Source organism: Macrobrachium nipponense, chromosome 17, assembly GCF_015104395.2.
Source record: "Macrobrachium nipponense isolate FS-2020 chromosome 17, ASM1510439v2, whole genome shotgun sequence".
Classification (NCBI taxonomy): Eukaryota; Metazoa; Arthropoda; class Malacostraca; order Decapoda; family Palaemonidae; genus Macrobrachium; species Macrobrachium nipponense.
The window spans coordinates 85,130,245-85,152,968 of NC_087210.1; the positions used below are offsets into that span (position 1 = coordinate 85,130,245).

The following is a 22,724-nucleotide window of genomic DNA, read 5'->3' on the forward strand; positions in this document are numbered from 1 at the left end:
TGAACAGCACCCAAGGTAGAACACATATTTATACAAAGAGAAGGGAAGAACGCAAACATGTGAATGATAGGTAGTAGTAGTGGTAGCAGTAGTAACGGGGGAGATTGATCTTTGGAACGGCTCTCAGCCCCCGCGAGGATACGTGTAAGCCTGATATTCTCTTGCAAAACGACACCTCGCTACTGGCCCATAGTGAACGGGTACGGTCCAACCGCTCACGACCTTGCTACACTAATGACCTCACACCTGCCGAGAGAGAGAGAGAGAGAGAAGAGAGCTCAAGATTGTGGGTATATAAAGCGATGCCCTTTCGAGATGGGGTATAGCTGCGACCCGACTTGGAATCCGAGAACATCTTAGGATCTTTCCTCCTTCTGCTCCGAGCTCCTCTTGGTCTCAAGTGTTTTTACTTCAACATGAAGGTATTTTCGAGAATATCTCTCTCTCTCTCTCTCTCTCTCTCTCTCTCTCTCTCTCTCTCTCTCTCCCTACTCTCATCTCTCTCTCTAACTTCAAGAATGTTTGATGCGCTATTTTTGCTATTTTTTCTGTCTGCTTCTCTCTTAGAGCAGTGAAAGTAATAATTCTTTTTTTTTTTTTTTCAACAGTACGTGTTTCAGGATTATTATTTTTCCACAGACATTCCTTTTCTGTTAAATCTGTTTTCGTCTCGTAGAGTATCAAGGTAGCTTTTTATATTGAGTGTCTTTTGGCCGTAGAACAATATTGACACATTTATTCTGCAAAATATTTACCACGGCACTGTACTCTCTATCTCTGAGGGCATCTGACAACATATTTTCAATTGATTTTTCCTCAGAGTACGTTGAGTATATGATATTATTTTGAAACCCTCGTAGCCACAACTTCAGAAAAATAAACTTCTGCAAGTAAAGGAGCCCATCTCTGAATAATTTGCAAAGAATCGTGAACCTACGTTTGAAAATTATAGAGAAATTCCAGTCAGCGTAAGAGAGCTTATGTAAAGTACCTTAATCTCAAAATCTCGTCAGAGACTTCGTAGATGCTTTGAACTAACACTTAATAATGTTCCATTTATTTAAATTAAATGCTCAAGAGTGTTTCAGTTTCCGTAACTCGTCTCTTAACAGAATACCTGACGTCACGCCATCGCTTGTTACTCTTTAGTTACAATCCCCAACTCTCTGCGAAATATTTATTCAAATGCATTTCCGTTTCAGCTCTGTCGCTGATACAGACGATGTGTCGAATGAATAATTTTTTCCACGATATAAGATCTGGCGGGACTTGAAATACGAGAAGTGGTATATATATATATATATATATTATATATATATATATATATATATTATATATATATATCATATATATATATATATACTAAGATTACGAGGAATTTCTGCCTTACGTCCGTGTAACAGTTATCAGCAGAGAAACAACCGAACCGCATATACCTAAAATTTGCTTATCCTTTATATTATGTATTGGTATATTATGCTTCTTTTAAATATAATATCGCACACGAAAAACCGAAAAGGAAAAATAGGATTTTTACAATGAATAACTTCTTAAAATGAATTCATCTAACTACATATAATTAGTACTCCAGCACTGACTGCCTTCAACTGTGCTAAAAAAAAAAAAAAAATGAATTACATGTTTTTAGTCTTCCAGATTCAACGTTGTTTTCGTTACTCCTTTTTCACAATATTGTGAAATAGGTAACGTGAAAACAAGGATCAAAAAAATTTTTTTATTTGTAAAAAAATTATAATAGCAAAATTTCTCCCTACTGTAATCTTCTGCACCTTTCAAATTTTTGTACATACATCGTTTATTTGGTAAATTTTCCTTTTGTATTTTATTTATTATTCGTTATTTTTCGAACCTGGTGAATCATTTTCGTATTTTATTCGTTATTTATTATCTATTGTATTTAGCTATTTATTTTCGTATTATTTCCGTTATCCATTATTTATTGTATTTAGTGATTTATCTTTGTACTTTACTTATCATATTATGCATTTGGCGAGTTATTTTCGTATTCTATTAATTATTATCAGTTTTTTGCGAATTACTCTCTTATCATTTTTGGTATCTGGTAAATTATTTTCGCAAAGTTGCGAGTGATAATACCCTTGCATTTTCATTTGATTCATTCATTTCATTCGATATTCCCTTCAGGTACTCTCAGCCGTTCTCCTCCTTGCTGCTGTGGCCCACAGCCTCCCCCAGGGGTACGACTACCAGCCCCCACCCCCACAGCCCACCTACCTGGCCCCAGAGCCCAGCAACCGGGTGGATCAGGTTGCGGTAAGTAAACAACAATAATTTGAGAAAACATTTAATGGATGAGTGGTTACCTAGTTTTTCAGACATTGAATGAATGAGTGAAGAATATTTTCCCATGAACAAAATATTGTGAGTTTTCCCTGAGGTTGTGAAATCTAAACTTGAGCTCTCGAGGTCAATAGTGATTATCGTAGTGTGATTAAATTTGTTCCCCTCGTGATCAGGATTATCAAAGTTTATCGTACTTAATCGGCGTTGTTGTCTACGGTAGCAAAGCGATAATAGATTATCGTTTTTCCATGATTTAGGGCACACACACACACACACTATATATATATATATATATATATATATATATATATATATATATATATATATTATATATATATATATACTATACGTATATGTATATATGTATATATATGAATAGTTCTAATTTACTTATTTCGTTCATAAATATACATATATAATATTATTTATATATATACACATATATATACATATATATATATATATATATATATATATATATATATATATATATAGATATATAAACATAGAGCATGCGCGTGTTTATGGGTGTGTATGTGTGTGTGTGTGTGTATGGTTATGATAAAGTTGGGTATTTCGATACGAATGCAAAACAGTGCATGATATGTTTAGAAACAAAAAAATAATAAAATTGAAATAATTATTCATTGTCCAATAGTTTCATAGCGTAGCATTTTTCATTCTTCATTGGTGTTCATACTCGCTGCTATCTTACAATCACATGAGCTATCTCTCAGTCCGGTGTTGTTTATCAAGTTATATCTCTCGCGTCTCTTTTATTTTACAATATTCTCTCTACCTCTGTCTCTCTCAGATGGAGGGGATGCCCTACGACTTCACCTGGGGCGTGGAAGACTCAGATAGCGGCAACGCCTTCAGCCACGTCGAGAACAGCGACGGCCAGAGGACACAAGGAGAGTACAGGGTTCTCCTACCTGACGGACGAACACAGGTAACATTTTTCAAGATAAAAAAAAAAGTCTGGAGTCAGTTTCTTATCTTATATACGTGAATATTTTGATCATGAAAGTAATAATCTGACCTTTTCCAATATCTGCCCTCAGGTGGTGACCTTCTACGATAATGGAGACGGTTTCAACGCCGACGTCAACTACGAAAAGTAAACAAACGAAAATATGACGATCACGTTCCGCCAGACCGCCCAACTATAGCTCGCCGTTCACACACCCACGGAATGTTCCCGCGCGTATTCCATAGCTTCTCGACGAATTAGAACTGTACATAGCAAACCTTGGATGTATTTATACGGTCGAAAATAAAATCTGTACTTACAGCTTCTGATTTTGGTCATCGTCCTTTAAAATTAAGTGAATTGAAAAAGCTCGGTCTAGAAGCACTTGGGAGCGTAAGATCAAGGCGAGTGAGGCTGTTTGGTCTGAACAGTCGACCGACGTATTACAAATTCGTCATTACTCATAATTTCGTTGCATAAGTGATGACGTTGAGGAATGCAGATGCGTGGGAAATGCAAATATATACTAAAGGACGAACTTTGCAAATTACGACTAAGAGAAACAAAACATTTTAGGCCTTGGCCCCTTGGTGTAGCATGGACTACAAAGAGGTGTTTGCGCGTAGCGCTGAATAATGAGGCTGGAGAATAGTCAGCTGATTGACGAGTGGTGCCGAGGTGATAATTAAGAGGTCTCAGGTGTCAGGTAGGAGTGATCAGTAATTGGCGAGCGAGTGGCGGCTTTCTCAAGGTGGATCCCGTTGAGGGCTAGTGCCGTCAGTCCACCTCACGCCGCGCACTGTAGGCATTACTTCAGGTTCTTCGCAGCGTTCCCTCGGCCACTAGCTGCAACCCCTTCCGTTCATTTTACCGTATCTTTGTTCACATTCTCCTGTCCACCCTCTACTCACAATCGTTTCATAGTGCGACTGCGATGTCTTCCTCCTGTTACACCTTTCAAACCTTTTTAGTCTGCTTGCCTTTCAGCGCTGAATGACCTCACCAGAGGTCCCAGCGGTTGGCCTTTGGCCTACATTTCATATTCCATTTGCAGTTCTATTCCCAAGATGAAGTTGCGTGTGTAAGGAAGCTATTAATCATTAAGTTAGGTAAGCATTGGTAAATATTACCTAAAGCCATCACATTGCCAATGACTAAGACTTCATAGACTAGCGAACAAGACTTTTCCGGTCGTTAAGTATCAAAGAACTAACTTAAATTGTAAGGCGACATTTTTAAAAAGTCCTACCGAGCAGGATCGTTTTCGGTTTCATGAAAAACACATGACCCAACAAATTCTAGATAACATGATTTGAATGATGATGATACTTCTCCCAAGACAGCTTAAAAACACCTTTACTGAAGACAAGGCAAATTCGCCCTTAGGAAACCAGACGGGATATAAATTTCTTTGTGCTACTGTCGTTCTGTTAAAATCATGCTCCTGTTGGAAACCCAAAACACAAACTCGTTTTCAGGGGGAATTCGTATAAATCTTAGGAATATCTGAAAAAGAAAAAACATACTACTCATTATTAGCTCTCGCAAGAGCGTCTTGTTCATAAATATTCCAAAATCGTCTTTAACCAGATTTTAACTCCTTAGGATTCAAGGGAGCGTCAGTTTGTAAGAGAAGGTCAGCAATTTCCGAGGGGATGTTTTGCCCAGAATATGACTTCTAACAATAGCTTTCAACCGCAGTTTGGGCAGAGCAATTTAAGTTACTTTAGCTGTGTTTGTATAATTTTTCCAATACTTATTTTTATTTACGCCGAATTCCATATTCTGATCATACTTTACTTTTAATATTTTTATTTTATAAAGTTTGTTGGTTATTTAAACTTAAACCACTGAAACTAGAACGGGAAATCCACGCGAGTGAATTACTTTTATATTCAGATAAACTAAGTTGTTAGTCAATGCCTACTCCCGATTTTCACAATATACTCCACTAACCGTACTCCATATAGTTTAATCATTAATTAAATTTTCGCTACGCTAGGTGTACCAACGGCTCATTATCCGTTCAAAAAACATTCCCACGTCTTTAAACCATTACTGACCCAGTCGGTGCAATATGCATTGGGGGCTCCTGGTAAGCGTTTCAAGAGCCTATCTAGTTATGCAAAAAGACTAAACTGTCTTTTACCATGTTTAAATTAAGTAGAAATATGCTTACCAAAGGTTCTAGACAAAAACTTAACGGTACATACACTATGCATTACTGCATACATAAATCATATTTCTCGAACGGAATCGAGCCCTTTACAAAGTAAGGTATCAATGGGGGTAATAAGACTTCATATACAATTTACACGTATATTTTAAAAAAACTTACCACGAACTTAGTTGAATTTGTGCTGAAAAGGTCTTACAGTGTCATTCTTGGCCAAGAGAATAACCATCCAAGTTGCAATGCGTTGTGGCAGAGTTTGTCCTACTCTTAAACAAGGCAGATATCTTATATGAAACTTCAAACTTTCGTCCCTCAGTTGATGGCCGCATACATTAGGATAAACAGCGACAAGTCAAATTGATTGCAGCTCACAACTACTGAAAAAGCAAGGCACTGATAGCTATACGAGTAGAATGCTTTCAGACCCTATATACATCCATGAAATTAAAAATTATACAATCTATTAATTGCAAACAAAACATCCAAAATTCCAAATATGTACCAACTCAAAGCACACAATTTGAGGCTATCAATCAACACTAGAGAAAAACTTCAGAAACTCAGCAAAACAAAGAACTTGAAGTACAACCAATCTACAGAACTCACTCGCACAAAGAACTATGTATCCTCGACGAGAAAAGCTGAACAACTTGGTTCTCAGGTAAAGAAAAGTAATCCGTAAAAATAAAACAAGCAATCTGAAAACAGACTCAGACAGTAGGAACCAAGGATCGTTCCGAATGAACTTAAAATACCAGAAAATGAAAATACATGATAAATTCCACTTCCAATTATGCTAAGAGTTGCTGGGACAGGACTGAAAGAAGGTCTGGACCCTTTCCTCTTTTCAAAATTGAAGTTAATCTTAAGACCTGTGTATTATTAACATTAATAAGATTCAGTGTTGACCTTGGGTCCAATGTATTGTGCGTACTTGAGATATTGGTGATATCAAAGATAGATCAAGTTGTGACGTGGGACTGTAGCTACAGGAAAGTGCATAAGAACAAATCTCTCTCTTAATTTGAAATTTTTTCTGCTCATGTACTAGATTTTTACTTATTGTTAATGTACAGAACATTTATATGCAAGATAAGGTAAGGTACTGTGAAAATCGTCTTTTTTGTGTTTCAGATTCCTGAACTTGGTTGGGCTGCGAGAGGTGAAGAATTTTGTTTAAAAATTCGAAAATAAATGAAGATTCATTTTTACAAGAAGAAGAAGAAGGTGAAGAGAAATACAGCCTCTTCTTTGTCTGGAGAGATTGGATTTAAGGTCCCTCCCAAAATCACATGACTGCCAGATGGCTCGCACATTCCCAAGTTTTCTGAAAAACTGATTTTTGGTACGGCCACGAGAGCTCATGCGGTCTTTCTGATAATAGTTCAGGATCATTGTTTTTATTTAGAACTATCAGATAAACACGTAGGACCTCCTCACACTATTATCGACATTCGTACTAGGTCTAAAGGTTTTTATTTATTCCGCACATAATTATCTGCATTCGTACTAGGTCTAAAACCTTTATTTAGTAAGTGAGTTTACGGTTTTCTTTAAAGATTCCACTTTCAAAAGAATGACAGTCAGATCATTCATTTTTCAAGCAGATCCCTCCACATTCTTCCACCTCGTTGGCTGAATCTTTTGGTTTCGTTAGACCAATTGGAAATGGTTTCTGGGTGTAAACGAGTTTCTATTGGTCACTTGGGAGGCTGCGTAGTCTGAGTTCAGTAATGTTGGTATTGTCTTTGGTTGGTCTAGGTATTTCAAAGAAAGGGGGCTTTTTGAGTGGTTTGTCGGTTAGTGAGAAGACAAGGCGTACCGGATTCAGTAAAAACCAGGAGAATTACGAATTATTGAGTCTCTCCAAGAGTGTAATAGTAGATATGGTGAACTTTAGGTGTAGCAGTTACTTTGCTAAGTGAATTAGAATGAAAAATTTAACCGGAACTTCTTGGTACCCAAAATCACCGGTTTTAACAAAGTGAAAAGGCAGGTAAGTGTCAATTGTTTTTTCTATTTTTGTGAGAAAACCCGTCGATGTGTTGGTCAGTGCTAAAGGTTTTAACATTTTTAAGACAGTGATGCCTATGCGATAGGCTTTATTAATTGAGGTGTTGAATAGGCCTAATGGAACATAGAAAAATAGAAAGCTTAGTCGAACGTAGATTCACCATACACTTAGGCCTATGACAATCATCATCGTCTTGATTACGCCAACAATGCTCATCTTTTCATGCATCGTTCCTTATGATAATTACTAGAATTCGAAATCATGAGAGTTTTTTTTTTTGTTTCCCGAATAGGCTGAAGAGAGAGGCATAGGTACCCATATACCTAAAGTTAGTGGTGGGGTCTGTTTTCGACGGATGAAAGGTGAATGACAAGTTGAGGAGAACGAAAATAGGTAGGCTTAGTTTCCAAGCTTTGCACCAGAATGACTTATTTCACCACAGTACACAAACTTGGATTCGACCCCAAACTATTTCGTTCATAGGTCATTCACCTACATGATTTTGTATGAGACAAATGGGTCATGATATATATTTTTTTTTAATCGCTAGCGCATCTTTAACTGTAGTCGATGCATTGTCTTGGTAATTCCATGGTTAACGAAGAAGACAGAATTTTAATATTCCTGGTTTTTTCCACCTGACGCATGTAGGCCTACGCGTGGCAAATGTGTACTTTGTTCCAAGAACGGAAGTTTAACATAATCACGAGATTTATTTATTTATTTTATCTTATTTATTTATTTATATTTTTTTCTTTTAACTGGATACACCACTCAACCTGGTGCGTACAAAGGGCTTACTAAGTATTTATACTAAAAAAAATTTATCACTTGAGATCAAATTTATTGCTTGGAGACTACGTCTCATGGCAAACAGAGGGCTTACCACGTAGTTATATCAAACAAAAACTGTAATATGAAGTTGATAAAAATAACAAATTCTGAGCGTGCTTGACTTAACGGACCGATGCTCAGTTACTGACTTGGGTTACACAAATGCATATAGCTGATTGAAAATTTTATTGAAAGACACCATTTCCACCTAGATAATGCTCCTAACTGCTAAAGGCAAAATCTACAATAAAAAAAACCTATTCTAGTATACGTCTGTAAAAACGGCTACTGCTTTAAAACTATTAAGCTTAGTGTACATTGTAGATTAAAAATCTAGCTAAACTTGGTTTGATCTACAGAGATTACTCTAAAGTGTGTGTACACTAGTCAACCATTTACTCTCATAAGTTTATATCTAGAGTAGTGTGAGACTTATTCTAGCGAGATTAATCTACCACTCATGTACACTATCATAAAGTTGAGGAGGGACTCTCAGTCAGGATCCATATTCGTGAGTGGTAACATGTCACGGTCAAGGAAACTAGTTGCACTAGCTGCCGCATTAGTTTTATCGAAGAATTTGAAGAAAAAGAAGAGAAAGCAAATATGGGTTAGAACAATGGATATCAAGACGAGATGAAGAAGGGTTGCATGCAAAGCTTTTCCAAGAACTGATCGTTGAAGATGATAAAGCGTATAAGAATTTGTTTACGTACGTCTCGTGAAGATTATGATTATCTGCTGGAAAAGGTGACACCCAAAATTATGAAGCGTGATACTCTTTTAAGGAAAGCAATCTCCCCTTCAGAAAGATTAACTCTCATACTTAGATTTTTAGCATCTGGTAATTACAATGTATAAAAGAAAAAATGTACTTAGAATAAACTTATATTTATTATCAAATTATACTGAGACACTAAACAGCAATAATTAAAAAATATATACATGCAATTATTATTATTATTATTATCATGAAAAATAGGTAAACATAAAAAGAATAATTAACATGTATATTAATCTTAATATTTACACTGTCTTGTAGTATATAATTTATAACTATATTATATACGAATTTGCTTTTCAGGAGATAGTTATCACTCACTAATGTATGCTTTCCGTATACCAGTTACTACTATAGCAAAAATAATTCCAGAAGTATGCACTGCACTGTATGATGTTCTGAAGGAAGATTATCTCAAGGTTAGTAGAACTAGCTATCATTCTGTTAAAGAGCACTGGAAGCTGATGTCACCAACATCACTTGTCTGAGCATCTGGCTCGGAAGGAATTAAGTCTTTTATCTGTCAAATCAGTGTATGAACTTTGAAGTACAGGGGTAGAAGTAGGGGATGAAAATTCATGGTCCTCTCTTTCTCCAATTTCTATTATTGCTTTCATGATCGAACGTTTCATTCTTTTCCTATTTTCGATGGAACGTCATTGAGGCAGTTCGGATGCAACATATTCTCCAAAGGCTGATTCAATATGCCAATGGCATTTTTCAATGCATTCTCTTCTTCACTGTGTTTGGATTTCTTAGAACATTTTCCTTTAGCATTTCCTACACCAGGAGTGACATCAGGATTTAGAACTTGCTCTCCAGTTTTAGGGGCATTTTCAGTGTTAACCTCTGATGATGATAGAGTCTGTCAAAATGAAAAGAATATATTGAAAAAATTTAAACATAATACAGTAGTTTGGGATCAAATAATTAACAGTAGAGATATTGTCTGGATACTTAACGATTTGTATTTGCATCATTTTGCTTTAAAGAATTTTGCAGTTAAACACAAAAAATACAGCATTCAGATCTGAATTTAAAAGGGCGTAAGTGTATTTTTTAAATTTTGTAAAAAGATTAACAAAACATGCCCTATATAAAACATGAAATTAGTATATATATGTATATATATACATGTATATATATACATATGTATGAATATATGTATAAATCAAGTTTTGTCAAACTTGCGTTAATGTTATTCATTATAGCTCAACATTTTCTTTACACGCATCTTGGTTGCTTGCTCCCTTTTCCATAGTATACTTTAAATCTTTCCTATAATAGTTTGACAGACCCTCTTATTTAAATACTGTAGAATTACAATTGTGTTTCGTTTTTTCAGACTCCAAATTCCCGTGAGGGATGGCTGGAAGTGTCCAAGGATTTTGAATTTAAATGGTAGTTTCCAAATTGCATAGGAGTCCTCGATGGGAAACATGTGGTTATCAAGCAACCACTTAACAGTGGTAGTTTGTATTTTAATTACAAGGGTACATACAGCATTGTTCTTTTAGCGTTGGTTGATGGAAACTATAAATTCCTGTACATTGACGTTGGCTGCAATGGTCGGATATCTGATGGGGGTGTTTATGCAAACAGTTCTTTGTCAAGTGCTTTAGAGAACAAATTGTTAAATCTACCTAATGAAAGGCAGTTAGAGGGTTCAGGAAATGAGGATAAAGTACCATAGGTAGTTGTTGCTGGCGATGTCTTTCCTCTGAAATCATACATTATGAAGCCATATCAACCAGCCCAAATCGTATTTTCAACTACAGATTATCCAGAGCACGCAGAGTTCTTGAAAATGTTTTGGTCTGATATCCGCACGTTTCCGTGTTTTAAGACGACCAATGGAGATATCGCCAGAAAAGGTGAAGGATATTGTTTCATGTCTATGTGTTCTACATAACTTTTTACTAACTCGAAATCAGTCCAAAGCTGTTTATGCGCCACCAGGAACGTTTGATAGAGAAGAGGTTGATGACATTGTTGAGGGAAACTGAAGAAAAGAGGGATTTCCGAGAAGTACTTTACATCCCCTGCAACCCCATTCAGCAAGAAACTCTGTAAGGTTGGCCAAAGACATTCGTGACCAGTTCAAACAATATTTCATGTCACCGGTGGGCGAGGTTCCTTGGCAATATAAACATATTTAACATTAAATTGTCAGGTTAATGGTAGCTACATGGATATCATGGGTTTGAGGATAGGATTTGGTGGATAGATGGATGAAAGTGAATTTTCTAAATTTGATGTAGTGTTGTAATTTATTGAAAGTAAATGACTAATTTCATAAGTTTTCATGATTTATCGCCACATACACATTTAATATAATTGTTTGTTTGTGTGTTCCTACTTTTGTCCAAAAAAAAGTTAATAAATCATATTTCTTAAAAGACATGTTTCACTTACCATGTTTGTCACAGTAGTTTCTTGGGGTTTCACACATCCAATCATGAAGTGAAGAGAGTCAAAATATTCCCATTTGCTTTTCACCTGTAAATCATCTGCACCCATGCCACTCTTCTTTACTTTCATTTTCCTTATTTCATTGTTCATTTGGCACCGCAGATTGTGCCACTTTCTCGCTATTTCTGCCTCTCTAACATTTAAAAGCTCTGATATTTCTTTTACAGCGACCGCTTTCTTTTCTTTGTCCCTGTACTCTTTCAATGCTACATTCCAAAGTTCTGGGAATCTTTCGTAGTGCTGGATCAAAAGCATTGTCTGAGTGCTATCCCATTTGTATTTATGGTTAGATGCCATGACTATTCCAGCACGCGTCTAGCTATACTGATTACTCTATTCAGTTGGGCAGAAGCACCTAGAATAGTCTCGTAGAGAACTCTCGACCACGTATTCACTAGTATTCTAGGTAGACTAAAACAACCCTAGCGAGAGCTGAGAGTAACTATAGCTAGAGCGCTCTCGTTTCTGTGTACACTATCTAGAGAGGTCTCCCTAGAGCAAATCTAGCAAAAAACATCTACGGTGTACACTAAGCATTAGAGACAAAAAGCTAAACCAAGTCTCATTTAATTGCTAAAGAGGTTGTCAACAATATCTTGAGAACAAAATTTGTACATTCGAGAGTTAATGTTTTTATTATTCAATAAAGATCGACTTCTTCCTAATTTTTCCTCAATGTTTGACAACAGTCATTAAGTCTCTCCCTTGACTGCCAGTATTGGACGGTGAAAATAACAAAATTAGTTTCATATCAGGCACTGACACTTTTTTTTTTTCGTCTCGTGTGAATGCTGATCAGACTAGATAAGGGGATCTGATAAATATATAATTCGGAATTTCGTTTGTTGAGGTTTCATAGTAAAAATACCGATGTGTACAAGTCTCCTCAAGTCTAGAGAGACGAAGTAAAAATTCAAAATTTCGGAATGTTGGCGTATTTGAAAATAGGGAGAATGATGATTGGTAATCTAGTTAATTGAGGTATATTGAAAGGAAGCGTAGTAAGCCAATGTTGTTTTAGTATCACAACATTGCCTAGATTAGGGTCATTTTAATTAAAAACTATGTCTTTTTGCGTGGATTTTCCTTTAATACTCCTTTTCCCGTTTACCAACCACAACTTGACGAATCTGAATGGAAGTCGCTTCTTTGGTCGTGTGATAATTTAATTAGTAAAAAGTTAGTCTCTCTCTCTCTCTATCTCTCTCTCGTTTGAAAACTGATATAGTCAGGCCTAAAACTCCCATTTTCTATATACCGTTTTCTTTTATTATATCCTTCGTTTTTCATTGAAACTGTCCTCTTTTATCATGCTACTGAAATGAATGGAATAAGCTTCGCGAGTTGTGACTCCGTGTGACCGTTTTCAGGTCATGAGTGTTACGGACGATAACCTCACGTACTACATACAATTACTTAGAAACATTCAACTTTACTGAAGGCTGGTGAGAAGGACAGTAGATCGCAATATGGCAGGAGAAAGGTCACTAGGCTACACAGGGAACATTATTTATCGTAATACTTTATTTTGTTTTAGTTCACACGTACAATATTAAATGCAAATTTTTATCTAAATTTTATACAAATAATATAACAGTGATGATGACATCACAAATATTTCAAAAACTGGATTTTTAAGGGTACTTCAGTGATCAAGTAGGCCTATGTACCCATTCCTTTGGTTCGTGCTCACCCGAGGATGGTTTTATCAAGTAAAAAATAACTTTTGTTTTAGTATACCTGTTATCGTCTTATTTGAATAATTAATAGTTTCCGCTAAAAGCATGGGATTTCTCTCTCTCTCTCTCTCTCCAGATCCTTGTTCAATTCTTGTATTTTCTGGTTCTCGCTTTCCTGTTTTTCAGACACTCCAACTTACCCTTTTCACTCTTTAGACTTCCCAGGGATTGGTTGGACACACTAAATAAATAAGTTCCTTACGAGGGCATTTCTAGCTCAAGTGCCGTAATTATCCGGCTGACCTCATTTCCCCACAACGAATTGTTACTGTCGCAAAGACACTACTGCTAAACTGTGTTTGATTTCGCTTTTTTTAAATGTGCAATTCATGAAGGTTTTAATAAGTTACTACAATAAGACTTGTATGTTACGCCAATATTTTATCCTTAATAAACACCCCTAAGCCAGTTGGTTTACCGAGAAAGTGGAATACCTTCTCGATTAATTTTTTTACTGGCTAGACTGATGATGGTCCTACTATGCATTTCAGGGACGGCGAGTCATCGTTTTAATCAAATATCTTTCAAACTAATTATTTGATCGAAATGGTACTTTCACATAGTATACAACACTCCTCTCCCTAATATTTGGTAATATAGATCATTGTCAAATGCATGCATATGTTCTTGTTTAGTAAAATAGTGTTAATATCCGTTGCATAATTTCAGAGTGGCTAGAACATCAGTGTCAGAAACTTACTTCGTGAAGAAGACCTTGCACCTAACTGCTTTACACCAGGAATATCTTCAGTTTGACTTCTTATAGGCAAGGCTTTGTCTAGACACTATGCAATAGTTTTTACTTCAACATGGACTTGCTCGCAACGTACAGCTAAATTAAGCACTAATAATTCAACTCGGATTTTACTTGTCAAGAAACGTGCCTGGTCATAGCAAATTCCTAAACGATGCATAATCTTTGCCTCTTGGAAATTTGGGTTAAGCACTTACAATACCAATCCTTTTGCAGATCAGTAGGAGCCACCTGTTCAGAAGCAGATTTTATCCAAGTAGCTAGGAGCGTCCAGGAGATCTTATGGAAATTTAAACAGTGGTTCTCGGTTGCAAAGTGCAGAGGTAAGAATATTTTAAGACCTAGACCTAGATCGTTTATCTTCGTTATATAATTTGGGTGCAGGGTATTTTGAGCTGCAGAATGGCTAATGAGTTGCGCGATAGCAGGAATATTAAAATATCTGGTTTTCTTGGGTGGTTTCCTGCAGGTAGATATCCTGTCCTTGTTTTGTTTTGTCTTGTCTAGATTTTTATGAAGTTTTTGGTCGTAGTTTTATTGCTCTCTCTCTCTCTCTCTCTCTCTCTCTCTCTCTCTCTCTCTCTCTCTCTCTCTCTCTCTCTCTCTCTGTCTCTTTCTTTGTGTCCTATGAATCTTGGAGCACTATGTATGAGAAAAAGTTGGATGTATGAGAATTCCAACAGGCTTCTCTTGGGATTATGAGAATTCTTGTAACAGCGCTTAAATGTGATTCGTGGTAAGCCAACCAGGAAAAGAATAAATAAATAAAAACTGTACTAACTATACGTACATTGTACAAGAATAGGATCAACTGTGTGTTGGGTGTCCCTTAGAATGGAATAAAATAGTTAATTTAGGCTAAAAACTGGGACTTACGATAGGTCTTTCAGAGCTGAAATGAAAATTGAGAATAAAAATATTCCACTATGAAACAATTGGTTACAGAAGGTTGAGGAAACTAAGATGGATGAATGAGAAGTGTTCGTGGAAAAAATATCAGACCAGAACAGCCCTTTCAAGTTCGTCTCGAAAGTGCACCTACAATTCTAGCAGTCGGTTCATGTGGAACCCAAACAGCGGACAATCCATTGCTCAAGTGTTGGCTGTGATTACTGTGTCAGTTGATGTATCTGTGCTTCACCAATCGTTATTGGGGCAGTTCCATTTGTCACTTAAAGGTTTCTGGAGAGATTACGAACGAAAGAGTTCTATCTTGAAACCAACGAGGTAAAAGATTCCCAGGAATGATTTTGTAGGAATGCTGGAGGTGTAATATTGACAGGTGTAATTTACAGGGCGTTAATTCTTATTGGGAGTGAATACAACTGAGGCTCATTCGTACCCTCGGGTACTGGGGCATTTCCATTAAATGCAACGCATGAATTAGCCTTCAAATAGAAATCACAATTCTTTCTAGACTGTTTTGAGCTCCAATTCTATACCATTTAGTTTGGAAATGGTTCAGTGAGTGGCAGATTTTATAATTGAAAAACTAAAGGACCTCTTGGGAAACTGAGTGTGGTAAGCAGGACAGTTAACTTTCAAGTAAGCCCTTCCTTATATGTCCTAAATTTAGGATTTTGGGTCACTAGATGGTAGCCCGTTTAAGGAGCATGGATTTTGTCAAATGCTTCGGAAAACCAAATTAATTCAGGGCATTCGAAGAGCCTGGGCGTTATTAAATTTGCCCAAAAGCTTAAATAAAAAGGGTAAATTTTTTTTATGAATATTTATTTCTTAATTGAGCAGTCATGGTTTTATTAGAGAACTTTGTGCCAGATTGTTTCCACGATGGCTGGTTGGACATTAGTTTTATATTTAATTTCTTTTATGTATATACTGACTTGGCATTATGATTATGCATGTATACCTTTAATAAGAATATTTGAGATTACTCATTTATGGAATTCAACCTTTTAACAGTAGGCAGTGATCGATATCTTCATCTGCTTAAAGTAACAATACAGTATATCTCTAATTCCTTAGCATTTTTTTTTTACAAAGAATATGTCTTATTCTGATATGTTCGAATTTTTATTTTCAGGGATTGCAGGAAACGTGGGTGGTAGAAAATGGTTGCGAGGTAGCAATGCCAAGCTGTACAATAATTGCAAATATGTTTAACAAAACAATCTGACAACCAGGTTGGTATATTAAAAATTTTTCACTTTCCTGACATGGTAGTAGTAGTAGCAATTTAAAATTTAGAGGAGTGATTATGTACCGAAGTCAAGAGCACACAAAAGGAAATCTTTGAAGCAAAAGGAAGTCTGAATATAAATTAGCAATAAACCAAATCCGAAAACAGAAATTGGTTGTATGGAAATCTGTGAGAAATGAAATTGGCTAAGTGGTTTCCTTGTTTTTCGGAACATGTTTTACTTGAGGTCATGCTAGATATACATATTGTTTTGCAAGGAATGAGGTGCCAAGGAAACTCACGATTACAGTGAATTATTTAACCTAAATGAAATGTCATGATGACTTTTGTTGTTGTCCTTCATTTCTTGTTGTCTGTATGCCGAATAACATTGGTTCATTCTTCTCCAAAATTAAGTTTGTTCTCGTTAAAGACTCTTTTAGCTTTTTGAATGGTGGTTTTATTTTAAAATTTATTTCGATATATACGTTAATATGCATTTCGATACCTACGTTATGGTCGTGTAGGTGATCGTGTGTGAAGTAACAAATATTTTAACCCTTTAAGTTCGTCCAAGTCATTTCTGCTTTGCTTTCCCTCCAAGTTGCAGGATGTATATAAAAGTCGAGATATTTCAAATACAGGATGCAGGATGGATATGGAAGTCGTGTTTCAAGTACCATTGACCGTTGCAAGCCATAGTGAAGTTACTCGAGACCAAGTGAGAATTGTGTTCAGAGAATTAAGAGTTTGTATAAAGTAGGGATTTATTGACAAATGAAGCGAGAGCGCATCTAAGAGAGATGACAAACTTGTCATAAAAGAAACGCTCAAGTTCAGGAAGACAAAGACTTGATATTTCAGCTTTAGAAAATCCATTGGTCTTTGTTTTAACATTTCAGAAATGTTTTTCATGTTTATTGGCCACATTACAGTAATTCGGATAAAGGATTTGATACTATGATACTAAAATAACTGATAATTTATATTTTTCAGATTTGTCACATCCAACAATGATGACGTAAAAAAAACTGGTAATAGGTCCCGGGGCTGTAATCTTGTTGAAGATGGGCCCCAGTCTGCACTCCAGTTGAAAAGAGAAGAGGTGCCCCGGGCAGCAGCAACTCCAGTTGAAGAGAGAAGAGGGGCCCTGAGCAGCACCAACTCCAGTTGAAGAGAGAAGAGGGGCCCTGAGCAGCACCAACTCCAGTTGAAGAGAGAAGAGGGGCCCTGAGCAGCACCAACTCCAGTTGAAGAGAGAAGAGGGGCCCTGAGCAGCACCAACTCCATTTGAAGAGAGAAGAGGGGCCCTGAGCAGCACCAACTCCATTTAAAGAGAGAAGAGGGGCCCTGAGCAGCACCAACTCCATTTGAAGAGAGAAGAGGGGCCCTGAGCAGCACCAACTCCAGTTGAAGAGAGAAGAGGGGCCCTGAGCAGCACCAACTCCAGTTGAAGAGAGAAGAGGGGCCCTGAGCAGCACCAACTCCATTTGAAGAGAGAAGAGGGGCCCTGAGCAGCACCAACTCCATTTGAAGAGAGAAGAGGGGCCCTGAGCAGCACCAACTCCATTTGAAGAGAGAAGAGGGGCCCCTGGGCAGCACCAACTCCAGTTGAAGAGAGAAGAGGGGCCCTGGGCAGCACCAACTCCAGTTGAAGAGAGAAGAGGGGCCCTGAGCAGCACCAACTCCATTTGAAGAGAGAAGAGGGGCCCTGAGCAGCACCAACTCCAGCTGAAGAGAGAAGAGGGGCCCTGAGCAGCACCAACTCCAGCTGAAGAGAGAAGAGGGGCCCTGAGCAGCACCAACTCCAGCTGAAGAGAGAAGAGGGGCCCTGAGCAGCACCAACTCCATTTGAAGAGAGAAGAGGGGCCCTGAGCAGCACCAACTCCATTTGAAGAGAGAAGAGGGGCCCTGAGCAGCACCAACTCCAGTTGAAGAGAGAAGAGGGGCCCTGAGCAGCACCAACTCCAGTTGAAGAGAGAAGAGGGGCCCTGAGCAGCACCAACTCCATTTGAAGAGAGAAGAGGGGCCCTGAGCAGCACCAACTCCAGCTGAAGAGAGAAGAGGGGCCCTGAGCAGCACCAACTCCAGTTGAAGAGAGAAGAGGGGCCCTGAGCAGCACCAACTAAATTTGAAGAGAGAAAGAGGGGCCCTGAGCAGCACCAACTCCAGCTGAGAGAGAGGGGCCCTGAGCAGCACCAACTCCAGCTGAAGAAGAAAGGGGAAGAGCAGCACCAACTCCAGTTGAAGAGAGAAGAGGGGCCCTGAGCAGCACCAACTCCAGCTGAAGAGAGAAGAGGGGCCCTGAGCAGCACCAACTCCAGCTGAAGAGAGAAGAGGGGCCCTGAGCAGCACCAACTCCAGTTGTAGACGAGAAGAGGGGACCTGAGCAGCATCCATTTGAAAAGAGAGAAGAGGGACCCTGAGCAGGCACCAACTCATTTGAAGGCAGAGAAGAGGGGGCCCTGAGCAGCACCAACTCCAGCTGAAAGAGAAAGAATGAGCAGCCCAACCAATCCAGCTGTAAAGAGAGAGGGGCCCTGAGCAGCAACCAACCTCCAGCTGAAGAGAGAAGAGGGGACCTGAGCAGCCACCAAAACTCCAGCTGAAGAGAGAAAAGCCGAGCACACAACTCCAGTGAACAGAGAGGGGTGAGAGCACCAACTCCAGTTGTAGAGAAAGAAGGGCCCTGAGCAGCACCAACTCCAGTTGAGAGAGAAGAGGGCCCCCTGAGCAGCACAACTCCATTTGGAAAAGAAAGAAGGGGCCCTGAGCAGCACCAACCCAGTTGAAGAGAGAAGAGGGGCCCTGAGCAGCACCAACTCCAGTTGTAGAGAGAAGAGGGCCCTGACAGCACCAACTCCAGAGAGAAGAGGGCCCTGAGCAGCACCAACTCCAGTTGAAGAGAGAAGAGGGCCCTGAAAGCAAGCACCAACTCCAGTTGTAGAGAAGAAGAGGGGCCTGAGCAGCACCAACTCCAGCTGAAGAGAGAAGAGGGCCCTGAGCAGCACTTCCAGGTTGAAAGAGAGGAAGAGGGGCCCTGAAGCAGCACCAACTCCAGTTGAAGAGAGAAGAGGGGCCCTGAGCAGCACCAACTCCAGTTGTAGAGAGAAGAGCCCAGCCCCCCCCCCCCCCCCCCCCCCCACCAACCCTGCCCAGCAGCACCCAACTCCATTGAAGAGAGGGCCCTGAGCAGGGGCACCACTCCCAGTTGGTAAGAAGAAAGAGAGGGGCCCTAGAGCACCAAACTCCAGTTGTAGAGAGAAGAGGGCCCTGAGCAGCACCAACTCCGTTAACTCCCAGTTTGAAGAGAAGAGGGGCAGGGGCCCTGACAGCCACCAACTCCAGTTTGAAAGAGAAGAAGGACCCTGAGCAGCACCAATCCCCAGTTGAAGAGAAGAGGGAGGGGCCCTGAGCAGCACCAACTCCATTGTAGAAGAAGAGGGGCCCTGACACACCAACTCCATTTGAAGAGAGACGAGGGGCCCTGAAGCAGCACCAACTCCAGTTTTGAGCGAGAAGAGGTCCCTGAGCGCACAACTCCATTTGTAGAAGAGAGAGGGGCCCTGAGCGTCACCACCCAGATGTAGATAGAAGAGGGGCCCTGAGCAGCAACCAAACTCCAGTTGAAAGAGAAGAGGTCCCCTGGCAGGCACCAAAAAAAAAAACTCCATTGAAGAGAGAAGAGGGACCTGAGCAGCCCAACTCCAGTTGTAGAGAGAAGAGGGGCCCTGATCATCACTCAACGCCAGTTGAAATAGAGAATAGGGGTCCTGAGGCAGCAACCACTCCAGTTGAAGAGCTGAAGAGGGGCCCTGAGCAGCACCAACTCATTTGAAGAGAGGAAGAGGGGCCCTGGCAGCACCAACTCCGTTGAAAAAGAGAAGGAGGGGCCCTGGCAGCACCAAATCAGTTGAAGAGAGAAGGGGCCCTGAGCACACCACTCAATTTTGAAAGAGGAAGAGGGGCCCTGACAGCACCCACTCCATTGAAGAGAGAAAAGGGGTCCCTGAGCAGCACCACTCAGTTTGAAGAGAGAAGAGGGGCCATGGGCAGCACCAACTCCAGTTGAAGAGAGAAGAGGGGCCCTGACGCAGCACCAACTCCAGCTGACGAGAGAAGAGGGGCCTGAGCAGCACCAACCCATACGAAGACGAGAAGAGGGGCCCTGAGCAGCACCAACTCCAGCTGAAGAGAGAAAGAGGGGCCCTGGGACAAGCACCAACTCCATTTGTGAAGAGCGAAGAGGTTGGGGCCCTGAGCCAGCACCACTCCGCTGAAGAGAGAATAGGGGCCCTGAGCAGCACCAACTCCAATTTGAAGAGAGAAAAGGGGCGCTGAGGGCACACCAACTCCCAGTTTGTAGAGAGAAGAGGGGCCTGAGCAGCACCAACTTCCAGTTGAAGAGAGAAGAAGGGGCCCTGATCCAGAACCAACTCCCAGTTGTAGATAGAAAGATGGGGCCCTGAGCAGAGGCACCAACTCCAGTGTAAGATACGAAGGGGCCATAAGCAGCACCAACTCCAGTTGTAGAGAAGAAGAGGATCCCTGAATCAGGCACCAACTCCCAGTTTGAAGAGAGAAGAGTGGCCCTGAGCATCACCAACTCCAGTGTGTTTAGAGATTAAGAGGGGCCCTGAAGCCGCACCTACTCCAGTTTGTAGAGAGGAGAGGGCCCCCCTAGAGCAGCACCAACTCCAGTTTGAAGAAGAGAAGAGGGGCCCTTGAGGCAAGCACGCCAACCTCCAGTTGTTTAGAAGGGAGAAGAGGGGCCCTGAGGGGCCAGCACCAACTCAGCGAAGAGAGAGAGGTCCCTGAGCAGCACCAACTCCAGCTGAAGCGAAGAAGAAATGGGCCCTGAGCGGGGCACCAAACTCCCAGCCCTTAAGAAGAGAAGAGGGGCCCCTGAGCAGCACCAACTCCATTTGAAGAGAGAAGAATGGGGTCCCCTTGAAGCAGCACAAACTCCTGTTGAGAGGAAATAGGGCCCTGAGCCGCAACCAACTCCAGTTGAATAGAGAAGAAGGGGCCCTGAGCCAGCACCAACTCCATTTGAAGAGAGAAGAGGGGCCCCTGATCTGGGAAAACAAACTCCCATTTGAAGAGAGAAGAGGGCCCTGGCAGCACCAACTCCATTTGAAAGAGATAAGAAGGGGCCCCTGAGCCAGCACCCAACTCATCTGAAGAGAGAAGAGGGGCCCTGTCAGCACCAACTCCAATTTGAAGGGGACCCAGAATAGGGCCCCTGAGCAGACCAACCCTCCAAGCTGAAAGAGAGAAGAGGGGCCCTGAGACAGCAAACCAACTCCATTTGAAGAGAGAAGAAGGGGCCCTGAGCAGCACCAACTCCACTGAATAGAAGAATAGGGGCCCTGAAGCAGCACCAAACTACCAGCTGAAGAGGAAGAGGGGCCCTAAGCAGGGGCACCACTCCAGTTGAAGGGAAGAGGGGCCCTGGGCAGCACCAACCTCCAGTTGAAGATAAAGAGGGGCCCCTGGGCAGCTACCAAGCTCCATTGAAGAGAGAAGAGGGGCCCTGGCAGGGCACCCACTCCCTTTAAAGAGAGAAGAGGACCCTGAGCAGCAACCAACTCCAGCTGAAAGAGAGAAAGAGGGGCCCTGAGCAGCCCCACATCCAGCTGAAGAGAGAAGAGGGGCCCTGGCAGCACCAACTCCCATTTGAAGGAAGAATGAGGGGCCCTTAGGGCAAGCACCAACTCCATTAAGAGAGAAGAGGTGGCCCTGAAGCAAGGGGCACCAATCCCGTCCAGCTGAAGAGAGAAAGAAGGGGCGCTGAGCAGCACCAACTCCTGCTGAAGAGAGAAGATTTGGGCCCTGAGCAGGCCCAACTCCAAAGGGGGGCCCTGAAGGGAGAAGAGGGGCCCTTAGCAGCCCAACTCCAGCTTGAGAGAGAAGAGGGGCCCTGAGCAGGCAACCAACTCCATTTGATAGAAGAAAAGGGGCCCTGCAAGCAGCACCACTCCATTTGAAGCGAGAAGAGGGGTCCTGAGCATCATCCCAACTTCCAGCTGAAGAAGAGAAGAAGGGGGCCCTGAGCAGCACCAACGCCAGCCTGAAGAGAGATAGGGGCCCTGAGCAGCACCAACTTCCAGCTTGAAAAGAGAGAAGAGGGGCCCTGATCAGGCACCCAACTCCAGCTGAAGATAGAAGAAGGGGCCCTGAGCACCACCAACTTTTCAGCCTGAAAGAGAAGAGGGGCCCTGAGCAGCACCGAACCTCCAAGCTGAAAGAAGAGAAGATAGGTGGCCCTTAGGCAGCACCAACTTTTTCATTGTTAGAGAAGAGGGGCCCGAGCAGCACCAACTCCAGTTTGACGAGAGAAGAGGGGCCCTGAGCAGCACCAACGTCCATTTGAAGAGAGAAAGAGGGCCCTGACAGCACCAACCCAGTGAAGAGAGAAGAGGGGACCCTGAGCAGCACCAACTTCCAGTTAAAAGAGAAGATAGGGGCCCTTGAGCAGCACCAACTTCCAGTTGTAGAGAGAAGAAGGGGCCC

The 22,724-nt window shown here is 40.9% G+C and overlaps 1 protein-coding gene and 1 pseudogene across 1 annotated transcript; one reads left to right on the top strand and one right to left on the bottom strand.

The window, feature by feature from the left end:
* The first annotated feature begins 297 nt into the window (after window positions 1-297).
* Window positions 298-3,619, top strand: LOC135196091 (pro-resilin-like). Its single transcript, XM_064222545.1, has 4 exons — window positions 298-422; window positions 2,167-2,295; window positions 3,140-3,277; window positions 3,390-3,619. The coding sequence occupies exons 1-4, from the start codon at window positions 417-419 to the stop codon at window positions 3,447-3,449; spliced, it is 333 nt and encodes a 110-aa protein (XP_064078615.1). The 5' UTR covers window positions 298-416; the 3' UTR covers window positions 3,450-3,619.
* A 5,960-nt stretch (window positions 3,620-9,579) lies between these two features.
* LOC135195978 (uncharacterized) lies at window positions 9,580-11,872 on the bottom strand (annotated as a pseudogene).
* Between the last annotated feature and the right edge of the window lie 10,852 nt (window positions 11,873-22,724).